At 41.4% G+C, this 13,341-nt stretch overlaps 1 protein-coding gene across 1 annotated transcript in view; it reads left to right on the top strand.

Moving 5' to 3' along the window:
* LOC110300005 (cytochrome P450 4V2) overlaps positions 1–11,562 on the top strand; it is a 26,783-nt gene extending 15,221 nt beyond the window's left edge. The window contains exons 6-11 of the mRNA XM_021170035.2: positions 466–592; positions 2,551–2,736; positions 7,145–7,247; positions 8,553–8,687; positions 8,785–8,964; positions 10,242–11,562. Coding sequence (XP_021025694.1) covers positions 466–592; positions 2,551–2,736; positions 7,145–7,247; positions 8,553–8,687; positions 8,785–8,964; positions 10,242–10,414 — 904 coding nt within the window. The 3' untranslated portion in view covers positions 10,415–11,562. The remainder of the gene's footprint in view (positions 1–465; positions 593–2,550; positions 2,737–7,144; positions 7,248–8,552; positions 8,688–8,784; positions 8,965–10,241) is intronic.
* Positions 11,563–13,341: the final 1,779 nt, after the last annotated feature.

The following is a 13,341-nucleotide window of genomic DNA, read 5'->3' as shown; positions in this document are numbered from 1 at the left end:
TGGAGCAGAAGCTGTGTTCCACTCACCAGAAGTCTCAAGATCCTGTGGCGGGNGTTGTGGGNAGCTGGCGAGTGTCAGCCGACCCTGCACCCTAGCTACCCTGGTGCTGGTCTGCCCGGAAGAGGCTTGTGGCCCTGAAAGTCAAATTTCAACTAAACCTTTGGTACAAATGCACTAACATTCCTCAGAAGTTGGGAATTCACACTGTAGAGACAAAAGCACTGACCAGAGGCTGTCTGCATGTTTCATAGCAGATTTTTATTATTTCTCTAATACATGTATTATTTGTTTCAGTTCCATGGTATGTATATTAATCTCTTATTTCACCATTTGGTATCAAATATGGATCTCTATTAGCATTGAAGAGCAATTGGCAACATTTCATTTATTAACTTTATCAAGGCCAGGTACCAAATGTCTGGAGATAATGTTCTGATATAAAAGGTGATGTTATCCCATTTATAGGATGAGTGATATGATATATAGAAGAATGAAGATGCCCTGGCTTTGGTTTGACTCTTGGTACCCTTTGTTTAAAGAAGGACGGGACCACAAAAGGGGACTAAAATGCCTACATACTTTCACCAACAATGTAAGTTGTGTGTGTGTGTGTGTGTGTGTGTTAATATATACAAAGCACAGAATCAAGTGGAATTAAATGATTTCGCAATGTTATGCAGCTATCATCAAATCTTAGGATATTCTTCAGTCCAGGATTTTTTTGTTTTGTTTTGGTTTTGGTTTTTATAGGAAACCCAGATGTAGGCCATATAGTAGAATATTTGTTCTCCAAGAGTTAAATTAGATAGAAATACAAAAACAATTATTAATATTACATTTAAGTTACCTATTCAAATAGCACTAATGAAATACTTGCTGGGTGTCAAGGCTGGTACCCAGTGTTGGAGAAAGAGAAACGAGTTACACAAGCACCCTACCGTCTCAGAGAGCAGTCTCAGCGAGTAGGTTATCTATAACAATAATGAAAGAGCATCTGTGGACTTCCTATGCTGATTTGCCAACAGGGTTGTGGATGAGAGAGGAAAGAGACGGAGATCCATACACGAGTCTCTTGGGAAAGGTTTTGGGAAGGGAAGGCAGTAGCTCTCAGATGAAAGAACATCTAACTCAGCACAGAGCAGAAATCAGTGAAAATTAATTTGATAGTACTATTTTCTTTACAAATTGAAAAATAAGCAGGAGATAAGGGCTTTGTTTTAAGCATAGCAGAATCATTTTTGTATTCATGACATGTTTATCAAAGAGCAACGTTTAATTGAAACCATACATGAAAATGCAGTTTAAAATGTGTTGAAATGTTCCTGTTTAAATATCTTTTTTTCCTGTTATTACTGCTTGAAGTATACTGGGAATTCTTCTTTGTGGTAAGGAAAAGCCACCAATGATCACGTGGTGAAGTCAGTCGATGTTTAGTGAATGAGATAATGCCCTGAGTTGTCCGCAGTACAAGCATCAGGTAGCAGGAGGAGAAGCAGGTCACATTTTATGATTACATTCCACCCCCGCTCCAAATATCATGCATCGACATCAGTGACAATAAGTAATGAATTCTAGACTACATAGAAAATACCATTCATTTTGCAAATATTAAAAACTATATATTGATATGTAAACACTTATAAAATCCACAAAGAAAACATAGTATTTTGTTCCCAAATTTCTGAGAATCTACTCATGTAAGCCTCTTCATGCGATAACTCAATTACCCAACAGGAGAAAGAAAGTATATGCAAGCACAACAGATGTGTGGACTATTTTTGTGGTTAATTTCAGATCTAGTGAACATTCTACAATGCTTGCCAGTGTTCTTGATCTGGAGAGAAGATCAGTCCACAAAGGCAGGCTCTGCTAAGTGAATGGTGACTTTGAGGTTGTGGGGCAACGTATTATAATGCAAACACAATGCTTGTCATGTGATACGTGAAATGGGGGCCTGTGGACAAAAGTCAGGTGCTTGCAGAGTGTTAGGGACAAAAGTAGATATAAGCAGAGAAGCCCTCTTGTATGGCTATCACCTGAGACCTAGATGTGGCTAGGGACCCAGTCACACTAACACTCAAAGGCACAGTGTACCAGACTCACTGAAGAGCAAACATGTAGAGTGACATGGCATCAGCTGTTGGTTCATTAACTTGCCATTGCCTGTCTCCATAACTTGATAGAATCATCCTAGAATCAGTGTCCTCTGGAGCCGGGTTCTCCCTCCCATCTGCACTGTTCCTCATTACTTCCCACACATCCCTAGGGGATGTTTCCTAGACAGTGACTCTATTCCCCAGTTAGAAAGACTGCAAAACTGGTACTTGGAAACTCCGAGTTTGTGCTGTCATTCCATTTGTAGTTAAGAGTTTCACCACATGACATCCTCGGTGTTAACCAGAGGCTTTGGTGCTGGTTCACAAGAACCTAAGCTGTCACTGAAATGAACTGAGAAAGTATCAGGGGGGGAGAGGGGAGAAGACAGCATGTTTCCATAGGAAAATGGACCAAAAGTGCAAGTTTTGGTTCAACATTATTGAAATCCTACAGGTCATAGCTGAACGAGTCAAAGAAAGGAAGGCAGAGGAAGACTGGACGGGTGCTGGCAGGGGTCCTATGCCCTCCAAAAATAAGCGCAAGGCTTTCCTTGACTTGCTTTTGAGTGTGACTGATGAGGAAGGAAACAGATTAAGCCAGGAAGACATCCGAGAGGAAGTTGACACCTTCATGTTTGAGGTAACTTTTATCGCCAGGTAATTTTCCTTACTGTATTTCACAACTCAGGATGTACTCATGGCGGCAACACCTGCTTAATGCAAGAACTAGGTTCCATTCCCAGCACCACAGCAACAAGCAAGCAAATGGGGCAGGGTGCTGGGCAGACTGGCTGCTCTTCTAAAGGACCTGGGTTCAAGTCCCAGTATCTACCTGGCAGCTCACAGCTGTCTGTAACTCTACTTCCAGGGGCTATGGCACTCTTATACAGACATACATTCAAGCAAAACACCAAGACACATAAAAATAAATCTTATCCAAAAAGAAATCCTCCATAGAAATGAGACCATCAAGATGGCCCAGGGAGTGAAGTGTTTGCTACCAAGCTTGGGCACTGGAGTTGGATCTTTGCAACCAATGTGGTGGAAGGAAAAATCTACCTCCCAAAAGTCACTCTTTGACCTCTATGCATGTACTATCATTCAAACACATACACACACACACACACACACACACACACACACACACACGTGCTTGCATGCACTCTAGTATAACTGGAAAATTTTTATATCATCGTCAGAAACTATAAAACTCAAGAAAAGGATAATGATAGACATATGATTTCTTTTTATTAAGAAAATTTAAGGGTCTCCAGACTTCTCTTAAGAGGACACAAAGTCTCACATTGTCCTCAGTTCCCTATCTTGCCTTACGTTCTTTCTTAACCTCCCCAAACAGGGCCATTACACTCCTTTTTAAGTCTGGCCCTTAGCTACAGCTATGAGGTTGCTTTAGACAAAGAGAATCGTACTAGTTTGTGATTCTAATGGAATATTTTTTAGCATTTTAATAATTCTTAAAAATACTTCTTGCAAATATACTGCATTTATTATAAGAATATTACAGAGAATGGAGCTTTCTACATGTGGATTGCGGAACTAAGGTTTCAGAAAGTCCTATGATGTAGCAACAGCTTGCAAGTGGAGGTTATAAAAAATGTGCCTGGGCTTCCAGAGGGCCCTTGAGTGCTGCGCCTTGCATTTCATTGGCTACTCTGCCGCCTGCCATCTGGATGCAGGGCAAATTCTTAATTCATTTTTAACTGGTAGATAACTATTGTTTCTGGTTCTGGGATCCAGTGTGATACTTTGATACATGTACACATTAGGGAATGTGCACATCGTGTTCATCAACTCCAGTTCTGGAGTGAGAACATTCAAAAGACTTGAATGCTTAAATATTTGAGCACTCTTTCTGCATGTACACTTGCATGCCAGAAGAGGGCTTCAGGCCTCTTTATAGGTGGTCACGTGGTTGCTGGGAATTGAACTCAGAACCTTCGGAAGAGCAGTCAGTGCTCTTAACTGCTGAGCCATCTCTCCAGCCCCAAACTTTACTCTTTAGGAGTACATAATACATTGTAATTGATTGTAGCCATAAACCTGTGCTATAGATTATGAGGATTCATTGCTTACACTGAGATTTGTATTTTTTGAGCATCTCTCCTTCCTGTCCTTCCCAGCTACCAGCCACTCTCTGGCAACTGTCTTTATTGGGTATGCCTATGAGTTAAACTATTGTTAGTGTATACATGTTAGTGAAATCATGTATTATTTTTCTTTTATCGTGGCTTATTTTACTTTCCCTTATGCTCCCTAAGATTCATCCATATTATCACAAATAATAGGATATCCTAGTTTTAAAGGAGAATGTACATGATTTTATTATACATAGCCTACAATTTAAAGACCCAGTCACCTGTTGATAAGCATCTGCATTATTCATACCCGGTGGAGTCTTTTTTTGTTTGTTTGTTTGTTTGTTTGTTTGTTTGTTTGTTTGTTTGTTTGTTTTTTGAGACAGGGTTTCTCTGCGTAGCCCCGGCTGTCCCGGAACTCACTTTGTAGACCAGGCTGGCCTCAAACTCAGAAATCCACCTGCCTCTGCCTCCCGAGTGCTGGGATTAAAGGCGTGAGCCACCACACCTGGCATCAGTGGAGTTCTTAACAAGATCCCAATGACTTATTTTGGATAATAGGAAAACCAAGCCTAAAGTTCATATGAAAACAACCATAAAAGACACTGAAAATTCAAAACAGTCTTGTGTAAAAAAAAGAATAAAGGAGTCACTTGGTTACTTTAAAAATACTCTTAAAAGCTATAGTAACTGAAACAGCGTGGTTAGAGTATAAAAACATATATAGAGACCATTGGGATGGGTTAGAGATCCAGAAAGTAATTCTGTATTTATAATCAGTTGATGTTTGACAGAGATGCTGAGATACACAGTGGGAAGAATTTACATTAGACAGAGTCTCTAAAATTAGATAGCCACGTGCAGAAGGATAGAAACTGAGCCCTATTCTACCCTTTACACAAGAATGAACTCAAACTGGGTTAAAGATGTAACTGTCAGACATGAAACTGTAAAACTAATAAGGAAAAATATGGGGAGAGCTCCCTAGTGACTGATCTAGGAACTAATTTCTTGAAGATGACCCCTAAAAGCATAGGCAACAAAGGCAACAATATGCAAATGGAATTGCCTCATCGGTTGATCTCTAGGGAAGGGGTTCTACCACTTAAGAGAACACAGTTGTAGGTAGGAAGGGTCTGAAGGCCTTTGTTCTTATTCGTGATCTGTGCCAATGAATTAAATAAAGTGCCTCCGGCCATTCCAGCTCTAACTGGCTTCTCTGTGTGGTAAACAGAGAGCTAGATGAATTGATGGTTTAAAATTTTTCCTTTTGGGCCAGGGTCAGGGAATCTCATGGTAGATTACTTGCCTAGTATATGTGAGACTGTGGATTCAGTTCCCCAAAAAACAACTGCTGGCTGATCCCCTTTATCACATGGGTAGCTGAGAGGGTGATATCCAAGTTGGGAGAGGCCTGTCTTAGAGAGTTGTTTTTCTTTCCAGCAAGGCTCCACATCCTAAATGCCCTATGACCTCCCTAACAGTGCCAGCAGCCTAGGACCAAGTGCTCAAATACGGAGCTGATGGGGGATACTTCTCATTCAAACCACTGACATTCAGCCCCTTCATCCAACAGGCTCATGGCCATCTCATGAGGCAAAATGCATTTATTCCAACTTAAAAATCCCATAGTCTTTAGCAGTCTTACTCTCTTCTATGACTCATGACAGGCTCTTCACTGTGACTCTTGTGGAATCAAAAAACTAATTACACACTTTCCAGTATATAATAGCCTAGAATATACACTCTTTTCCAAAATGGAAGAATACAGGCATAGTCTCGAAACACTGGACCAAAGCAAGACCAAAGAACATTAAATGATTCAGTCATTGTGGTGCTTGCTTCTGTAAAGTCTTCGGCATGTTTAACTTCACCCATAGGAAGCTCAGGAGACATCTTCTCCAATACACTTGAATGGGAGGTTACCCCTTTATATTCAAGAGAAGGAAATGAGTTCTTAGGAGTGCTTCCTCCTGTAAATTAGCAGACAGCCAAGCAATGGCACCTGGATCTTGGTTGCACCCCAGAGCTGCTTCGTAAAGGGTGGCAGGTGTATGGAAATACCACAGGGAGATGAGAAGGAGGAAAGAGGTGAAGGCTTGAAATACGAAGTGGGTGGAGCATCAGGCTGTCCCAATGGTGACTTGACTCCTCACCACCAGCCATACCAGAGTCTCACACAGAATGGTGCAGCCTCTGATTCATCGGCAGGGCTAGTGTTCATTTCCTGCTTTTGCTTCCTTGGGAAGTTATTTAACTTTTTGAAAAAAAAATGTTTCCTGGAGTTATGAAGATTAATTTCTACAAAATACGTAGCATTTTGCCCGAGACTAGCCATGTATTAAATTGGCTGATAGCCAATGTCTTCAGTGGGAGAACATGCTCAGAAGCCCACAAATAATCCCTGGTGGTCTGCACCAGCAGTGAAGGCCTGCCAAAGCAAGAACTCAAGGGAGAACCCTGCAGCAGACGCCACAGGGGAGCGCCTCTCAGTGGCTTGCGATAACTGATGTTCAGCTGCTTTTCCTGTATAGCCTGGTCCTCGCTTGGCTAGGGATGGTCTAGTACACCAGGGCTGGAGATCTGGGGCCCTCCCTCATCGATCATTAATCAAGTAGAAGGCCCCACATGTGTTTTAGGCCAGTCTGATGGAGGCAATATCTCGATAGAGTCCCTCTCTTCCCGGGTGTGTAAAGTTGACAATATAAACTAACCAGTACAGCAATCCTCCTGCCTCGGCCTCCTCCCAAGTGTTAGGATTACAGAAGCGTGCCACTTCTGCCCAGCGAAGGAACTGTTAAATCTCTCTCACACTGAGGTGAGCAGCTGCACTGAATGATTTAGGTGCATCAGTCACACTGAAGCTGTGAGAAGCAGAGTGCGTTCAATTTCTTCCTCGTACATTCTCCAATAGGACTGCACTTCTAAATGTCTCCTTTTTTATATTTACAGGGTCACGATACAACTGCTGCGGCAATCAACTGGTCCTTATACCTACTGGGCACTAATCCAGAAGTCCAGAGGAAAGTGGATCAGGAGCTGGATGACGTGTTTGGTACACGTGCCTTTGTTAGCTCTGTTGGGGACTCTGAGTCCACAGAAGCAATGGTCATTCTTGATCCCTAGGGATGCCATTGCCGTAAACAGAGAGGTGGTGGTGTAGGACTCCTGCCTGTATCTGTCTCCTTGACAAGGCCTAGTGAATTCCCTAGCAGGCATTCAACGAATGTCCTGACATGTGACTATCCCAGAGAAGAGGCTAAGGATGCACAGATCACTGAGATGGTTCATAATGGTCCTGATGCTGAGTAGGTGAAACAGACACATGTACCTACAGCTTAGTGTCTTGGGCTGTGCCTTGAGCAACGCCAAGAAGATGCTGTGTGGGAAGGCAGAGCTGGTTATGAGGGTTAGGGAGGATCCTTTCATATGACTGCATCTGACACAGTGAATGATACAGCAGGAGGATGTGTGTCTACTGTACAATAAACGCTATCATCTGTAAAGTATTCTTAGCACCTTAAAGGAAACCTGTACTGCTAATCAATCATTGATCTTTCTTCCCCTACCCCTGCTCCCCATTGGCAGTCACCATTTTACTTCCTGTCTCATTAAATGGAATCATAGGTGTCTTAGGGTTTTACTGTTGTGAACAGACACCATGGCCAAGGCAACTCTTACAAAGACATTTAACTGGGGCTGGCTTTCAGGTTCAGAGGTTCAGGCCATTATCATCAAGGCAGGAACATGGCAGCATCCAGGCAGGCATAGTGCAGGAGGAGATGAGAGTTCTATATCTTTATCTGAAGAAGATAAATACTGGCTTCTAGGCAGCTAGGATGAGGGTCTTATAACCCACAGCCACAGTGACACACTCCAACAGGTCCACAACCTTCTAATAGTGCCACTCCCTGGCATATACAAACCATCACAATAAGAGGCTTTTGTCTTCATAATGTGACTTTATTAACATATTAAAACTGGATATGGTCTTGGTTTACCTGGTTTCTCTAACTTGGCACAGTGTTTCATTTTATTTGGTTATTCATGATATTAGAAATTATGCTTTGTAGACATTCAACACTGTTGTTGTGGTTCTGCATTGACCTGATGTCTCACCTCACAAAGGATATATATATATACATATATATATATATACATGTATATATACATATATATACATCCTTCTATATTCATATATACACACATATATATGAATATAGAATATATTAGAATATGTGTGTGTATATGTGTATATATATATATATATATATATATATATATATATATATATATATATAGTGTGTGTGTGTGTGTTTGTGTGTGTGTGTGTTTCATTTTATACATTTACTGTAACCAGGAAGATCCCATCGTCCTGTCACCTTGGAAGACCTGAAAAAACTTAAATATTTGGATTGCGTCATTAAGGAGACTCTCCGAGTTTTCCCATCTGTCCCTTTATTTGCCCGGAGTCTTAGCGAGGACTGTAACGTGGGTGAGTAGTCTTGATGGTGGCATGGGGGAGGGGCGGGGGTTATATTCCTGATGTCCATCTGGCTCCAGTGTCCTAACACACTGCTTGCTACTGACAGGCGGTTACAAAGTCACAAAAGGAACGGAAGCAATCATCATTCCCTACGCACTACACCGAGACCCCAGATACTTCCCAGATCCAGAGGAATTCCGACCAGAGCGGTTCTTTCCTGAAAATTCCCAAGGACGCCATCCCTATGCCTATGTGCCATTTTCTGCTGGACCTAGAAACTGTATTGGTTTGTATCCATGCAAGTGACTTTCACCTTTCAGGCCCAGGTGATAGATTACTTCCAAGAATCTCTGAAGCACTATGTGATGTTACTCATGGGCAATAGACTTTGAAAGGGGTTCTGTCCTTTGCTTTACACTATAGTTGTAATATGTCATTGTTAGGGGCTAGGGAGGCAGCTCAGTTGGTACTATGCAAGTGTGAGAACCCAAGTCTGTCCGGAGCTTGCATTTAAAGCTGGGGATTGTGTGCACATGTAATCCCCGTGATGGGGAGTCAGAAAGAGTTGATCTTTGTGAGACAGAATACAGAATAGATGGATCAAAACAATAGAAACTAAACCATTGCTCACCAGGCTACAGGGTCAGTGTATCTTGGGAGGTTTCTCTCATTTGGTTTAGACATAGCGGCCTTCTTTTTGTATGTCTTCATTTGGTCTTTCGTCTGTATGTGCCTGCATGTTAAATATCTTGCTTCCTACAGAGACCCACCTTAATGATCTCATTTAACTCATTTAAATTTAACCATGCAATGTTAATTTTTTATTATTATTTTAAAATCCTATCTCTAAAGAGATTCTTAGTATAAAATGTCGGGAGTTGCCTGATTTGGTGTCTTGTACTTAAGGAGTCAGAGGCACGTGGGAATCTCTGTGAGTTCAAGGCCAGCCAAAGCTACACAGTGAGACACTTTATCAAGTAAACAAATGAAATATGGAAAGAGTGAGAGGTGTCATCCCTAGGTGTCCTCTGATGCCCATCTAATACTGGATATGGTCCAGGACCTCTCAGAGCGTCCCATCTGAGGATGCAAAATCCTGTGTATAAGCTGGCATAATTTGCATATGAATGCATAGTTATATCTTCAAGTATACTTAAATCATCTGCAGATTCCCACCATACTAATGACAATATATACGCTATGCAAAATAATTGTTCTGTATTGCATAGGGCATGAATGATGAGACAAAAAGACTATCTTCAGTAAAAGATGTGATTTAAAAAGTATTTTAACCCATGGTCAGTTGAATCCATAGATATTTAATCTACAGATCAATAAGTCCACAGCACTGTAAAAGACGAGATTGTCTGGCTGTTGTAGATAATATGACTCTTGTGGGAGCAAAGGGGACACTCAGAACTTTTCAGTTTTAGCCGTCTTCTCAGGGATTTTGTTCAGTGGCCTACGTGGATGTGAAGTGCCTGGGGGCTGCCCTGCAGCTCCTGTATCTGACGTTTCAGCTGTGTCTACAATTCAAGTGATACTGTTTACTTTTACTTCAAGGTCAAAAGTTTGCTGTCATGGAGGAGAAGACCATTCTTGCCTGTATCCTGAGGCACTTTTGGATAGAATCCAACCAGAAGAGAGAAGAACTCGGCCTGGCTGGAGATTTGATTCTTAGGCCAAATAATGGCATCTGGATCAAGCTGAAGAGGAGACATGAAGATGATCCCTAACTCCATCCTCAAGCTGTGACTTTATTAATGAAGATCATTCCATAGGAAACATGGTATCTGTAACTTTTTAGATTATGAATTGAAAACTATGAATCTTCAAACCTAGTGCTTTTCCTTTCTTGTCCCCCCTTCCCCACCCCAACCCAGATCTTGGGACACAGTCTATCACTGAGAATTTTGGTGTGTTTGTTACCAACATGGATGCCACATCACACCTGGTCTCTCTCTCGAGGGCACAGTTAGCTAGCTGGAGCAGCACTGACATAAACATACAGGAAAAATTATAACAGAGGGACCATCGGCCTGCCCAAAGATCATCATTTAAATGAAATCTCAGAATTAAGAAAATGTTCTCGTTGACTTGGAAATTCATATATCATTTGAAAATGTTGGGTCACTAAGCCCTCAGGATAATGGGCTTAAGTTTTTATGATGTCATCAGAGATATCAGTTATGATGGGAGTAGTTGCCAAAACACTTTCAGATTTTATAATGAAAAGCAGGCCCCTTGCATGCCCCAGTCAAGGTGCAGTCACCTCGTGGCCTGTGTGCTAGAATCTTCTTTCTGTTCTTAGTGGACACAGTCACTTTAGACATCTTATTACTGGAAGATATCCCTCTCCACCACATCCAGCCTCTCACAGAAGCGTAGTTAGTGGCTTTTGAAGTTCAAGTGGCCACAGAAACTTCCTGGTTATGTGCCATTCTATTAAGAGTAGGGGCATGGAGTAGAGGAGACATCAAATGTCTGCCCAAGTTCTGCCATGGCTAGAAGTAGCTAAAATGTCTACACTGATGCCTCTCCAGTTCCTTTCCAATTTACTCTCTCCCACAATATACTTTGGTGTTATGGAACTCAGGACCATGATTGGATGAGTTAGAACTCAGGATTTCTCTCCTTGATGTGGCCATGTCTTTCTTGTAATTCCTCTACTTTTAGAAGAAAGAATCTTTTCTTCTATATTTAGTTACACTGTACGATCGCACTTCGTTCAGCCCGAGACATCTAATTAACTCAGCCCCATGGAGTGTTCTCCCCAAGCTGTCAATTGAATTCCATTCCTTGCATTTTAATTTGGCACACAAGGCTACTATTCCTCACACAATGACTTTTAGAAACTTCTCTTAATAAATCATTTTTAACAGCATCGGTTGTGTGGCTGGTTTTGGTTTTGGTTTTCCATGGCCTAGCAATCAGAAGCAGGAAGCAGAAAGGGTAGAATTTGTATCCATGAATCAGCATCCAAAGGGAAACAATGTGAAAAGGCAGTTATTTGGTAAGAACTAGAACATGGGTCATTTGGGACAATATTACCAAACAGGGCTGTTAGACTCTCCAGAGAGTCCCAGGGCACAGAACTCAAAACAACCAATGAGGGAGATATACACTAGAAAAGAGTCCATGAAATGACTAATGTTACTATCTAGAAACTGGGTCTAAGCAGAAAGTCTCATTCCAAACAATTTGGGAGATCCTTTAATTGGTTTCACTTGTGTAAATGGGGTTTCTCCCAATTTATTACATATATTTAATTCTTGCCTTATACATTTTTAACATTTTATACACTTTTATACATTCATCTACTTATTCCTTTATTTAGTATATGTGTATCAGTATGTGTGTACAAGGCACACATGTGTCAAGGGTATGAGCTGCATTCTCTGTTTGAGTTTATTGACCCAAGCAAGGTAAAGCCAGAGGTCTTCCCTGGGATTTGTCCAGCTGGAGTTGAAGGAAAGAGATGTCAATCTTCAGAAGAAACTTTAGGTCACTGATCGATCCTCTGGAGCAACTTCGAGGAGATGGAATGAAAGGGATGTGTGGGGACGAAAGGAGAGAAGAAGGATGAACCTTGAATGATGCTGGGTTCCCACCTATTCTCAACCACACCTTGGACGCCAAGGGCAGTGTTCGACCTGAGTGCTTTAGTGGATGAATTTTTTCCCCTGTACCTCAAAGCAACTCCATGTTTATACAGTTCAGCTAAACAATAAAGTGTCAAGTCTCATTCTTGGGACATCATCTTGGTTTTCATCCTATTTTCTTCCTGAAGAAAATACTAACTCTTCTGTAGGCTGTATTATTTGTACAGATGTAGGCTAGCTATTTCACAGCAATAGCATTTGATAGCACATAGATGTTCTTTTCTAGAGAATAGGAAGTTAGAAATTCAATCATACTGCTTAGATCCACATTATAATGCAGCCAAATAATCAGATTATAATCTGGAGACTGACCAGTCATTTCTCCCTTTTCTAACTAAGGTAGGCTCACTCTCATGCCTAATACAATTAGGTGTATTACATATTCCTGGGTCAATTTTGTCTTCTGTAATAATTAATAGTTGCACCACCTCTCTCAGCCACTTGCCCAGGAACTATGGATTTTTAGGGCCAAATTCCACCTCTAAGTCTCAGGCTATGTTCCATGGACCTACCTCTAGCTGCATCCACAGCTCAGTGCCGACTTGTAGGTCTGAAGTCTGAAGCTTTATCAAGCAACACTGATGTTCTAGGCTAATCCCTGCATCCCTAGGCTCCAACAGACCTAGAGTCCAGGTCTGCCCCTCATGCCTGGCAGTAGGATAATTCCTCAGGATGACAGTCCCAGAGGAGCAAAGGACAAGAATGGTACTTACAAAATCAGGAGCTACATCTGTCGCCCTAGAGTGGGTGCAGCTTCATTCAGAGTTCTATTGTACCACGAGACAAGGCTCCATGCCGCCCCATGTATCAAATAAAATAAATAGGTAGACGTTGTTCAAACCAATTTTCTTGCGTCTCTCATACCCATGACAACAGTTTTATCAACAATATATTGCCTACACACTTGAAAACTAACAAGAGCAGATTACATGCTCTCAACCCAGAAAAATGGTAAGTATGTAATGTGATAGGTTAACTGGTTTGATTTGTTTTTTTTTTTT

This window comes from Mus caroli, chromosome 8 (assembly GCF_900094665.2).
Source record: "Mus caroli chromosome 8, CAROLI_EIJ_v1.1, whole genome shotgun sequence".
Classification (NCBI taxonomy): Eukaryota; Metazoa; Chordata; class Mammalia; order Rodentia; family Muridae; genus Mus; species Mus caroli.
The sequence above is the reverse complement of the archived record's forward strand: the minus strand, read 5'-3'. Positions and strand labels throughout refer to the sequence as shown.